Genomic DNA, 13,627 nt, shown 5'->3' with positions numbered 1-13,627 from the left:
CTTCGGGTTCGGGTGCAGCAAACGCGACGGCCAATACGGCGAAAAGCGCGAACAACTGGAACATAAAAATTTCGTTAGCATTTTGATACTGTTACAAAAAGAGAGACATTTTAATATTTTCATTGCAATCGCAAGGTTAGACTAGGTTCGGTAGGAATTTTTAACTCATCCATCAATCTAAAATACTTTCAGTGATGCAGTGTGGCCACTTGTATTGAAAAGTAGCGACATCTTCGATTTTTTAAACAAGACAATAACAAGAATATTCCATCAGTTTTCTATCTGCCATCACTTTTCCATTATTTCTGTAAATCCTTTTTTTAATGTATTAGTAATTAAAAGCACTAAATCAATTGATATATTATGTGTCTATACCTAAATTTTTCGAAATTGAAAATTGAAAAATGAAAAAAAAAAAAAAACGAAGTTGCAGAGGTCAAACTTCACTAGAAGTCTTAGGACAAAAAAAATAAATTTTGCTGTGTAAGTTGGTATATGGCCATAATTGCTCCTGAAGTACAATTCAAAAATATTTTCGTTTTTGCGATGTTGCCACTTCCACTCGAAATCAGTGACAACACTGGAATTTCAAACGGAACAGTTTTTTATTGCATTCGACATAAAAATTTAAACAACTTCCACTAATTATTTCTACACTTATCTGCCATCTTGTTCGCACTCCCATGCCTCACTCTAACCTACCGCCCACCGTGAATCACAGCTTATACAGGGTGGACCATAACTTATCTTAGTCCAAAAGTTGATATTAACCGAGATACAGGGTGTCAAATTTGCATTCTCATTGTTGATTTTTTTAAATAATACCCGAAAAAACGACACCCTGTATATAGATGCGTTTTATATAAAAATAGTATTGTTTTGCACGGCCTAATATGGGCATTAGAAAAAATGGGATGTTTGTATTTCTTTATTTACGTCACCGAATTATATGATCTGATATAATACGTTTTCACCCATTTGATGATTCATCAGACAATTAAGATGTAGGGTGCAATTTAAAATAAAATATTTTCAACCATAGGTCGGCAACCAGCAGTGCAATATAAACCAAATCTTCCGTTTTATAACGGAGCCCCCAAAATCTAAAAAAAAAAATATAATAAAAATGTGATTTTCAGTCAAGCTCTGAAGAAGCCAACAGGATGATTGGCGAAACGTTAGCTAGTTCGAGTCAGCAAAAACCTACGCAGGAGGAATCCAAAAGTTTTGTAAAAAGTACCGTCAGTGTTGGTAAAATTTGGGACATCACAACGTTTTAATTTTTAAATGGATTATTGGATGGAAATGACCAATTCTAATCCGTTTGATGAATCTTAGTGTTTTAGTCCTTATACAGAGTTAATTGGAATAATTACCTTACGAATTTTTCAAAAGTGTGTTATTTAGTTCATCTCTTTACGTTCATTTTTACAAATCTAAAACAACAACCAAAAACAAAAGCATCTGGAAAAGCAGCCGGATGCTGAGATTTAACGCAAGTAGTGACCAACCAATTAAAATAACTTGGAAAGTTACCAAATATCACTAATTGAGATATAAACGTCATTCTGTGCTCATTATCCGAGATTTTCGCTTCCAAACAAATCTCATAAAATGCCATTTAACTTATCTTTTTTAAATTTAAATTTTAATTGCAGACAATTTCTAATTTAATGTAGCTACTTATGTGCGACAATTCTTTTCAAAAATTGAGACATGGTTCGAGAGTTTCTTCATAAAATACCATGAGATACCACAAAATTGAAACCACAGTATAAAAAAAAATGTTGAAAATAGTAGTTCGTTTCCATGCGTTTTTACTTACATATCTGAACATGTTGAAGGTTGTGATTTACTTGTCACCGAATCTAGAGACAAACTATGATTTCTTTAGCGGCGGTGTCTTTTTATATACAACGAGATATCCTCAACACCCAAACAATAGTCGAGATATGGTGATATATATATTTTTTACGTCTTAAAGTCTCACGAAGCGGTTTGCCTCGGATTATCTGCAATATTCGTAATAGAGTAACAGGAACTAATCACAGCGATCCGTAGGAAGACATTGTTTGACAAGAATAATTAACCAGTTGACAATATACCAATTTTTTTATAGGGTTAATATCGACTGATTTATGTTGACCGCTGAAATGGGTTTCATATACAATATAATATTTTTGCCCGCTGAAGTGAAGTTTGTTATATAAACTTTGGGTCAAAAACTAAGCATTGGAGAGATATCGCCCTACAAATATATTTGTATATAATTTATTAATAAACATTTCTTAAACTAACTGCGTAAACTATTTTATTTAAACAATTTAACTGAAATTAAAAGTAGCTTTTAAAAGAACTACAACTACAAATAGTTACGCCTATAAAAACTAGAGACAAAATAAAAAAAAAACTGAATAAAAACCCACTGCATTACTTAATAAATAAATAAAAAAAAGTAAATAATAATAATAAAGATATTAGAAAACTTTATGAAATAATTAATGAAGCTCAGAGCAAAAATGTATAGAATCATGCGAAGATTCGAAAAAAGTGTTTGCACCTCACCAAAACTAACCAAATCAAAACTTGTTTTACCATTCTCATTTATATTTAGGGCATTAACAAATTTGCGTTGAGCATTCTCTAGCAGCTTAATATATTTTTGCCAAAAAATCGACATTAGTTTTTAGACATTAGTTAGTACATTTTTTTCGCGCATCTTGCTTGAATTTTTAAAGACTCTAAGAAGATGTGCAAAACAATACCTTTTCCCATCACACAGTTGCACTAAATAATGTTGGTCTAATTGGCGCTAAATGAAGCCTTATTACTAGAAACAACACTGCTACGGAGAAAGGCGGTGAAAAGATATTTTTACAAGTTTATCGTATTTAACAATGAAAAGAAGAGTGACTTTGTATTAAAAAAAAACTGACAAAACAGTAATGGAACATATCATTTACTGTCATTCCTATAATTTAATTGACCCAATATACAAATATGTATAATAATAAAGGAAGAAATTGAAAGGCAACAACAACAAAAGAACAACAGTTATATCCGCATAAAATAGGGTATCATTTTTTAAAAATTTTGTTCCTCGCAAATCGCATAGCAAAATCTTAACCTGTTTGATTACTGTTAATTAAAAAAAGACATTTTTAAGCAAAACAATGGTGATTGCTGCCATAAAGAAACTGGTTTCTAATCAGACGCCTTAACCGACAGGACATGTAGGGAAGAAGCTCTTTTTCCCTAAACGAATACCGTTAATCCCCTTTTTTATCAACAAAAATTCTTTTTTGGCACGAACCGAGTTTCTCAATATCAATATTAGTTTTCCATTAACGTTTGGTTAGGTGGCCATTTAATTGGGCTACATTTTCTAACTGGTGAGTCCTATTTTCGATTTCTAAAAGAAGAATTGTTCTTAGCTTCCCTGATAACTAGAAGTGATTATATGCATCCAGCATATTTCAAATCCCCACATTTAAATTTTTTGTTATATCTAAAAGAACTAGTAAACGCTAACACAATTGGTTTTGCTTCTCCGGTTTTGAAAAAAACCTAAAAAAAACTTAGCGTTTTGCGCGATTCTAAAATGCGAGAGACAAAATCCATTATAAACAGCATTTTTTTTGTTTTTGGTAAAATAGTCTGTTATTAGGTATACCCTCTTTTCAACTACAACTGGGATCTGTGATTAAATACTCTGTAATTAATTTTTTAACCATTTCTTAACTATATTTATATTTTTTTTATAACAATGTGAGACTTGCTAGTTGCAGGATCTGTTTGACTACACACGAAAATGAATTGGAATTGCAGTAATTCGCAAAAACGTTCTTTTTTACAATTAGGCTGGCGTCATTCGATTTTCGAAAATGGACCGGCCCAAAACGGACGATCTCACGGATCTTGTTTCTAGTATTCCATTTCGATTGTTGCCATTCGTTCAATGCAAACGAGTCCGAAAAAAAAACATGCATCCATTAAAATGATCCAAATTGTAATATGATAATAGCTTTTTTCTTCATGTGTCATTTGGACATTTTAATTAGTATATAAAGCCACATTGTAATCCTAGACGCCATAGTTTGTCTCCTGATTCAGTGACAAGCACATCTAAACCTTCAACATGTTCAAATACGTGAGTACATTTACCAGTCCACTTCACAACATTTCTAGGCACTAATATGCTACTTATTAGACTTATTAGAAAAGGGTACACCTTATTTCAAAACTTTTAACATCAAACAAGAATATTATACCTATATACGACCGATGATTGTATTTATTAGACTTGTACAGGGTGAGTAATGTCAAATTGAAAAGTCTCGATATTTTTTCTGAAAAACCTATGTTATATGTTATATACCTATTTTTAATACTTTGAGATTTGGAGCCGTATATAAAGCAACAGACAGTTTTATTAGCAATTTTAATGAAAATAACTGCAAAATTTTAAATTCACAGAAAAAAAATTGATTTAACTCAACTTGTCGAAAAAGTTTAGGTAAATTATTCTGCAAAAACTTTAAATGTCTAGACCCGTTTAGTGCGAAAAAAATATGGTCCAATAAGTTTAAAGTGTTTTGTTTCACACCACACACTCCCGCAGCCGTAATGGATTAACTGTTGAATAATAATGCATGTTAACGCCTGACTGCTTCATTACTGCGAAAAGTAGGTTCATCGGAAAACATTATTATGAATCAGAAAAAATAATAATGTATATGGTGTGCTATTCAAGAAAATCGAGATTTTTCAACTTAAAATGATTAGTAGTATCTAAATCAAATTACCTTGTTTTTTACGTCATTTTACGAATATTGGAAAAACTATTAATTTACAGTATGTATCGGAATTAAAAATAAAATTTAAAGTAAGGTAATATGGCCACAGACGTATTTGCATTAATGTTAAGGTTATGAGCTAAAGATATATCGAATAGAGAACTTTTCCTAGTGAAAATCTCACTACGATTTGCAAAAAGATAGTTTATACGATTCAGAGTTCATCCAAAACCAATCCTAGAAACATCACAGTATTCCTCCTCGACGCAGTGTCATTGCCTAAGCAGAAATTAAAATTATCACATTGTTTCTGATAGTTCTAAAATCTTATAGTTTGGGTTTTGCTTGCGTTGAAGTGTAGTATTAACGATTAACTGAGAAGTCAAAAAGCATAAGGTAAAATTTTCCATATACAATTTACATGTAATATGAAACTGAACCTTGAGGGGCACCCATCTCTATGGGATACAAATTGAGAACGATCTTCTAAAAAAACTACTGACCCAGTCATATACCCGAAGCGTGCAGAGCTTTCCCTATTTCCGTAAAATCAGCACTGATTATCTATAAAAATATGACGAGAAAATGTAAACTAAAATAGTACAAAACAACTTCATAAGCATGAAACCAATTCTCCAGGGATTGCTCAATATTCTCAATTTTTTGATTCACTGAAGTTTCTATCAGTTCGAGATGTTGAACAAATATTCGACTTTGTGATGTAATTTCAAGTTCTGTGAATCAAAATTATAATTGTCGAAAGTACAAAATAAAGAATTCTTAGTAAAATTTGCAAAACAAAACAAACAAAATCATAACAGGACATTATAGAACACATTTTTTACAATAGGCGTTTTTATTAATATTGTTGTTAGGCTAAGTTTTTCGATGTTTTCCACAAAAAGCCATTTATTACCACTGAAGAACGATAACATAGTATTATCAAAAATCTTTTCCTATCTATTACACAGCAACCTACACAATATTGAGAATCTTTAGCAATCTCACAACCCACTAAATCTTTTAATAGTCTTAAAAACAATAAACAAAATAAAACAATTTTTGAAAATCTAGTTTTCAAGCAAATAATTAAGATATATTTATTGTATTATTGTATTTTAAAATAGTACTTGATGTTTATTAGCTATATTCAAAAAAAATTCGATCTTTGATCTATATGATAAGTATTAATACATGTTTCATGATACACCGTTTAGAGATTTATTTATTATATGAGATAAATCAAACGTTGGTAAAATATAAAAATTAAATCACAAATAATTAACTGCTTGTTATTTTGGACATTTTGAGAAGATAAATTTATTGTCATTTTAATTTCAGTTGTTCGCACTCTTCGCCGTAATGGCAGTAGCCTTCTCAGCACCGGCACCAGATGCAAAACCGGAGCCCAAACCTCTGGTGGTGTCCTACGGAGCTGCTCCCCTAGCTTACAGCGCTGGAGTCCCATACGCCTACCCTGCTGGAGCAGTATACGCAGCAGTACCTTCCGCTTATTCCTATTACTGATAATTTTTTTTGTATAGTTAACATGACGATACCTGGCAATTATTCAACGGCTATCCTTAAATTCTATTAAAAGTTAAATGTATACTTTAAAAAATAAAAATTATATAAGAAATCTACACTTGTTCTTTGAAAATCAAAAATGCTTTAATTTAATCTAGGTAGCAGAACTCGAAAATTTCAGAGACCTCAAAGCATATCGTTAAAAGTCTATAGTGCTCCAGTAAATCGTTCTCGCTCTTCCTGCAGATAGATACTGCCTTTCAAAAACCTAATAGTTTTTGGCTCTGACCTACTCCAGGACCCTGTAAGGCGCATTCCGGAAGAGTACATTAAATCTCTCCGAGTCATACTAATAGCTTTTTTGGTTTACTTTATTTTTCATCTGCTGAATTGATTTGCAAAAAAAAAAACACCCTGCTTAATTTGCAATTTTTACTATCTATTTAAGTCCCCAATTTTTGTTCCCAGATCCCAAAATTTCGTCATCACAATCACCGCGGAAATTCAGTCTTGTTGGAAAAAATTTTCTTATAAACTACTCAGTCGTGTTGGTCCACTAGACTGCGGTCGTCATTTCAAATGATGTAAGTCAACGGTGCGGAATTGTAGTAGTAGCTCGAGGCGTACGGAGCATACGCGTATCCCAGATTGCTGTATCCTAGGTTGGAATAGGCTATGGGCTGGTTGATGGCACTGTAGGCGAGTGGCAAGCCCAAGCTGTACGCTGGGGCCAAGCCCGGTTTAGGAGCCGGTGTTGGGGCAGCGAAAGCGGCAGCCAGAATGGCGAAAAACGCGACCTGAAATCAATTTAAAGTCTTCTGTGATTCCAGCCCAAATATAATCACAACATGGTTTTCGAAAAATCGTTGGTGGGTGAGGCAAGAAACCAATTCGGGGTTTTTGTCCTTGAGGGTCGCATTGTTTTTCTATCTGCAGATCACTATGGAACTTTAGCAAAATCGATGTAATCTTATTGTGCCTGGGCCCTGTATAAAAGTGACTTTCACGTCTCGCCGAACATCAAATTTACGGCAAACTTTGGAAAATATTAAAATTTTTTCAAATAATAGCGATTTTCAATGATATTTATTCAAATATTTCGTGCACACTGTATGATATACAAAACCTGAAACTTTCTCGATACAGTGCACGATACTGTTCAAATAAAATTATCTCATCTTTAACGATTTGTCATAAATCGCCAATCATTTTTAGGATCTTTTAGATTTTGTGCCCATAAACGTCACACCCTGTATATAATTCAAACAATATTCGAAATAGGTGTTATTTTTTCCAATAGAGTAAATGATTTTGCAGAAAATATTTGTTTTCTGAAACCATGCAGTACCTCGTAGTAATAAATGACGTCATCGCGTCTAGGGTGAGAAATGGGGATTTTTATTTAGATTTTTTCGAATATCTCGAACAGCGTATATGATAGACGAAATCCGTAAACGCAAAGAGTGTACCTCTTGATGGTGTGTACAATACCGTTGAAAACAAGAGAAACTACCAACTAAAACGCAGCCTTCTAGTTATGGTCAAATAAGGGAAACCCAATTTTTAGTTTTTTGCAAATTGGCGGCGCACATAATTTCGAAAAATTCGATCTCATCCATTTTTCTAAAGTTACAAGATTGCTTTCGAAAAATCATCCATGGGTGCGCCAAGTTTGTATGAAAATGTCTCAAAATCGATGTCATTATATTGTGCATACACCCTGTATAAAGCGCCGTATTTTTCCAAGTATCTCACGCACCCTGTATGATAGACGAAACCTGAAACTCTCTCGATACAGTTTACGATATTGTTTAACCCAAATCATGTTTCATAGTTTTTCATTTATGACTAATAATTTGCCCATGAAACGACAATTTTCAGGACTTTTTGATATTTTTGCCCATAATCGATACACCTTGTACATAATCCAATCCAAAAAATGGTAGAACAAAAAGTCATAGCCCTGGATCCCCCACGTTTCCTGGTATATATTTTTTTTCAATAAGGTAAATGGTTTTCGAGAAAATACTAACCATGCCGTAATAGTAAATGACGTCATCGCGTCTAGATTGAGTGCGAGATATAGCGACTGTCACATGGACATTTTGAAATATCTCGAGAGGCGTGTGTGATAGGCAAAAATTGTACGTCTCGATGCAACCTACATTACTGTGTGAACTAAATAGCCATATTTTTTTACGTGTATTATCAAAAAAAAAACTGCTGAAATAAAAGCCTCCTGGTTTGCAAATTTTGCAGATCGGGTTAATAGTTTTCGAGAAAATCATTTTTTCCTGGAAGCCAAAATAACCCATTTTTTTTAATACTTTGCGAATTTCGATTGCGCACAACCTTAATACTTTGAGTATGGGTGTGGACTTCTAATACCCTACCAAATCTGAAGACCATAGCTGTAAATTTAAGGCACCTATTACGAACGCCACACCCAATAGGCTATACGGCCAAGTGAAAGAAACCGACAACTGAAACAGAGCTTTTGAGTTATTTCCAGTTTTTTGCAAATTACCAACTCACCCCGCACTTTACTAAAAAATCATCAAAAATTAAATTTTTGCTTCCGATATCATGCGTCTTTTGCTTCGAGAATATTTTTGACCATGTATGAAATGATTTCTTTTCCGAACTCCGATTTCCAATGATATTTTCCCAAATATCTCGAGCACCCTGTGGGTTAAACGAAACTCAAACTCTCCTTCGAGACAGCTTACGATACTTTTTGAGCTAAATTATCCCATGTTTTATAGTTTTTCATCTTTTAGTTGTTTTGTCCATAATAGACACACCCTGTGCAGGATGGTCGCAATTGGAATACATTAACAGGAAAAACCTATTTCTGAACTAGATACAGCAAAATCGACTTACATGTCAATAATGATTAAAACCGCGTGCGATATCTTCACTACCAACCGGATTACAAGACGTTTTTCAATTTTCGACCATTTTGAAAATTGTCTATAACTTTTTATATATGAAACATTTAATAATATAAAAAATAAAACACAATAAATATTATTACTGAATTGCAAATATTCACTAACCCTGCAAGATTGATGGAAGCAAACAAAAGTCTTCCAAATATATATTATATATTCATTAAAAAAAAAATAAGATCCCACAAATCTTCCTTGAAAAATTCCTACCCAAACATTGAATCCAAAGTGACCTTGCGGACTTTGATACACTACAGCGTGAGGATTTTCTGTGCTCCAATTCTCGCTTAATCACTCCAAGTACAAGAGAATGTAAAATAAATTTTCCCATTGGAAATGTAATTTAATATTATTTAATTTAATTAATATTATTCTCCTATTAAAAGATTCCTATTACGACAATCCTCTACAGGGTTGTCCATTAGAAATGACCACCCCATAACTTTTTCCAAATTTTAGAAGAAAAAAAAAATATAAAAGATGTAAGGTACAACTGAAGCGTTTCTTCCGTGTTATGTTCACGTATACAAGGGGTTTCAAAAAGAAATAGCAGAAAAAACATATTTTTTCCTTGTAGAATGCTGAAATAGTAAGTCCTATAATTTATGAAGGTGCATTATCAGGTTAATAGATAAAGTATTCGACAACACTGGGAAGCATCTCCACATACAACAATAAATAATAAACACGGAACCACCAAATGGCCAGCTGACAAGGAATAGCTCACGGATATAGAAACTTTTTTATTGAGTCGTATAAAAAATAAAATTTATTTTTCTAGACACGGAATTAAGACTGAAATAAACAACATTAATACCAATCATTCTAAACGGATTATGATTCGGAAAAACTAAGAAATTTGGATATTGATCCCGAAAACAACAAGAATGAAGCTAACCACGCCTAACCATGTTTTATCATTACTGTTATTTTTTATGTATAGTCGGTGCGATTTGCGATAGCATAGTCGGTCCTAAAGAGAAGGTGGCACAGTATTTACCATATGCTGCAGAGTTGGTGTGGACTCAGCACAAAAATTTACTTTAATACAAATATTTTATTGTAATATTGAGGCAAAGCACGGTGATACTGCAGCAGCATTCCAGACAATTACCAAAGAAAACTGGAACAGTTGTATAACACTTGCAGGAAATATTTTATTAATGTAGACGAAGGATCATTTTCTGGTAGTAACAGTTGTAATTTTGTCTTTGCTGATGAACATGCTTGTATATTTACTATTGACAAAATATATTTTATACGGTATGTTTTAATTTTTATTGCATGGACGGAGGTTTCTGACAATAGTTTATTTACCAACTTATTATAATTTTTTCATTTAGATTCGGTTGCTTAAATATTTATATATCATTAAGGAACACCCTGATCGTTTATTACATAGAAAATACATGCCAAGTACAACTAATTCTGTATCTTACTCCCAAGTAATATAATCGTGATCGTTGGTGACAGCTGTCTTACACTGATCAGATAGATATTTAGGGCAGAACAACATCTGTTAAAGTATAAGCGGAAGCAAGATGAATAATCTATTAGCGACTATGCCATCACAAATCGTACCGACTATAGTAGATATTAAGCAATTTACAAAACTTCTGGATTCCTGGGTTGTTGTTGAAACGAACTTGCTCTGAAGAAACCAACAGCATGATAGGCGAAACGTAAGCAGTACTCTAGTACCAAAATAACATGCTACAAACTAGTTCTACCAGAAAGCGGAATTTTAACTCCGAATGATGAAAACAGTTGTGTTAATGTCGGCAAACCTTCTGAATCCTTTAACAAACAGCTTATAGATTTTGGACATACAATTTTCCGCCCGAGATCCCTCTTTATCCGGTTTCCTTTTCCGTAACCGTCTTTTTTAGATCTTTCAATTTCAATAGGGCCCTCAATGTGGAAATATTTATAGCATCACATTTATCGAAAAAATGGAAATTTGATACTCCGCAGCGATTCTATCCGAGTTATAAATAAACCAATCGGAAATAAACTGGAAATAATTGGAAAACCGGATCATCATATAACTCAAAATATACGGGGTGTTCCACTAGCAATTTTGCTAATAACTATTAGAAAAAATAACCGTGATGGTAGATGTGCCTATAAAAGTAAACATTAAATAAACAAGAAGAATAATAAAAGCAGCAATTAAACAAAGGAAAACCTTTAATAAGTATCTAAAAAACAACAGTGAACAAATCTCGAAAAAATATAGACAAAAGAGGAATGAGGCACAAGTTCTAACCAGGCAAGCTCATGAAAAGATCATTCTAAAGTCGACTAAAATGTTTTTCAGAGTGCAATATTTCTACCTTTATTGGCTTTAAACAATATGAAGTTGATACGCCTATTGACAAGACGAAAACTCGATTTCATACACTCAAAAATTTTTAATTTTCGTTATAATATTTTTATATTTTTTTGGTGTGGTTATATGGTTATAATCAGTTACACTGTTTTTCTTTCCTAAACAAATTTCTAATAGACAGTAATTTAAGTAATTATATCAAAAGCACACAGATGTTTAACAAAGGCACTAGTTTTAATCTTCCTTTAAACGAGTTTAAAGATAATTGACAAAGTTATAGATAGTCAAGCATCACTATCACTAGAGCATTATAGGGAACCTTATATAATGATTATGAAGCACACTAGAAATTGCAAAAACTTAAAACTTAACTTTAAATCTAAAGGTAGCTCCTATAAGGGTAATTTTTTTTAAATGACGCCCATATACTTCATCGAATTGTCAAGAATACACATTTCAATTTTGATCTCGCAGTGACCTGATTGTTAATTTTTTGGCTTTAAGATCGTTCATTTAATTTTCTCTAGATTAATTTTGAAGTTTGATGCGCATTATTTTTGACACAATATGTTATTATCGTGCTCTCAAGATCTACACTCCCAGGTTTAGAACAGTGAATACAGCAGTGGCCCTAGTACCGACCCCTGAGGCACTCCGCAATTATTTGTCACAGTTTCACTTTTTGCGTTCGTAACACTGTTTTCTACGGCACAAATATGATCCAATTCGATCTGCTTCAATTATAGGGACACCATGTGCAGGAAAAAATAAATTGCTTAAAACGGCAAATAAATCAAATATTACTTATTTTAATTAGGTTACAATTAGACCGCCATTATGCAAAGAAAGTTTTAAATCAAAAAACCCTTAACGTTCTATGGGATATATCTTTACAAACCCCTCACCCAGGGTCAAAATGCAAAATTTTTAATAGATGTGATGTCCATAGTCACCATGCATGTACAAAAAATCAATCTCAAGCTTTTAAATTTAATCACTTTTTGTTAAAAAAAAAACTTGCTTCCTGGTGAATATAAAGAATCAAACCAAAAACAATTTTCTAAAAATCTAAAAGAATTCAACTTTTTCAACAAATTATTTCATAAGTTTGTAAAACAAACAAACAAGTTTGGGTAACTAAATTTATACACACCTAATAGAAATTGGTATAGTCGGGTGTTAAGTACTCCTGAATAAGATTTCCTTGTCAATTTATTATTTAAAAAATCCCTAATGATACTTGAAACACTAAGCAAAATAAGTGCTTTTTGAGAGACCTATCGAACAAGAAAAAATGAAAAGCGAGTCATAAACAATTTACAAGGCAGTGGGGAACACTGTATTTGACCAGAAATAAAAAATTAAGGATAGCAGAAAATAATGGAAGCAACAAAGAGGATGAGCACCCAACGAATAACTGAAAAGCTCAAAACCGCTGAAGCATAACGAAGTGGCATTTTTAATTTCCTTGAAATTTTTACGAAATCTGATCTTATATAGGATAACTTTAAAGAGTATATTCCGATTAGTTATTAGATTAGATATATCTATTGCAAATTACAATTGTTAGCTCTTTTCCCTCCACGTTCTTAAGTACTCTGTTATTTTTTAATAAAAAAAAATTAAATTTCGCCCAATTTTCAATTCAATAATTATAGTTTTCCCATCAATAGCGTAATACTGAGTTTTTCCTCATAATTTTAAGCATCTAAGGTGGTTCTTACATTTCTAAAAATTAAGTAGCTTACCAACTTGAACATGGCGACAATGGTGGTTAATCTTTAGACTTGTCGTTGCAGACAACTTCTACGTCCATCTCGACGCAGACTTCTTCTTATATATAGATAGGCGTGCGTATTTTTTTGTGGTAACGCGTCGGGGTAGAGTCCCTAGTTAGCCTTAAGATTGTTCGAAATACTGAGAAAACGACAGAAAAGAAAAAAGTGCTGCGACTTGGAAGAACGTATAATCTTGACCTGTACCACCGGTAGCGCGGATGCACTTTGCAGTTAGCCATCGCC

General features: G+C 32.8%; 1 protein-coding gene across 1 annotated transcript; it reads right to left on the bottom strand.

Moving 5' to 3' along the window:
* Positions 1–6,749: 6,749 nt before the first annotated feature.
* On the bottom strand, positions 6,750–13,489 carry LOC132707700 (uncharacterized). Its single transcript, XM_060679624.1, has 2 exons — positions 13,355–13,489; positions 6,750–7,120 (listed from the first exon to the last, which is right to left on the bottom strand). The coding sequence occupies exons 1-2, from the start codon at positions 13,364–13,366 to the stop codon at positions 6,899–6,901; spliced, it is 234 nt and encodes a 77-aa protein (XP_060535607.1). The 5' UTR covers positions 13,367–13,489; the 3' UTR covers positions 6,750–6,898.
* Positions 13,490–13,627: the final 138 nt, after the last annotated feature.

This window comes from Cylas formicarius, unplaced genomic scaffold (genome assembly GCF_029955315.1).
Source record: "Cylas formicarius isolate icCylForm1 unplaced genomic scaffold, icCylForm1.1 PGA_scaffold_9__14_contigs__length_23061073, whole genome shotgun sequence".
Classification (NCBI taxonomy): domain Eukaryota; kingdom Metazoa; phylum Arthropoda; class Insecta; order Coleoptera; family Brentidae; genus Cylas; species Cylas formicarius.
The sequence above is the reverse complement of the archived record's forward strand: the minus strand, read 5'-3'. Positions and strand labels throughout refer to the sequence as shown.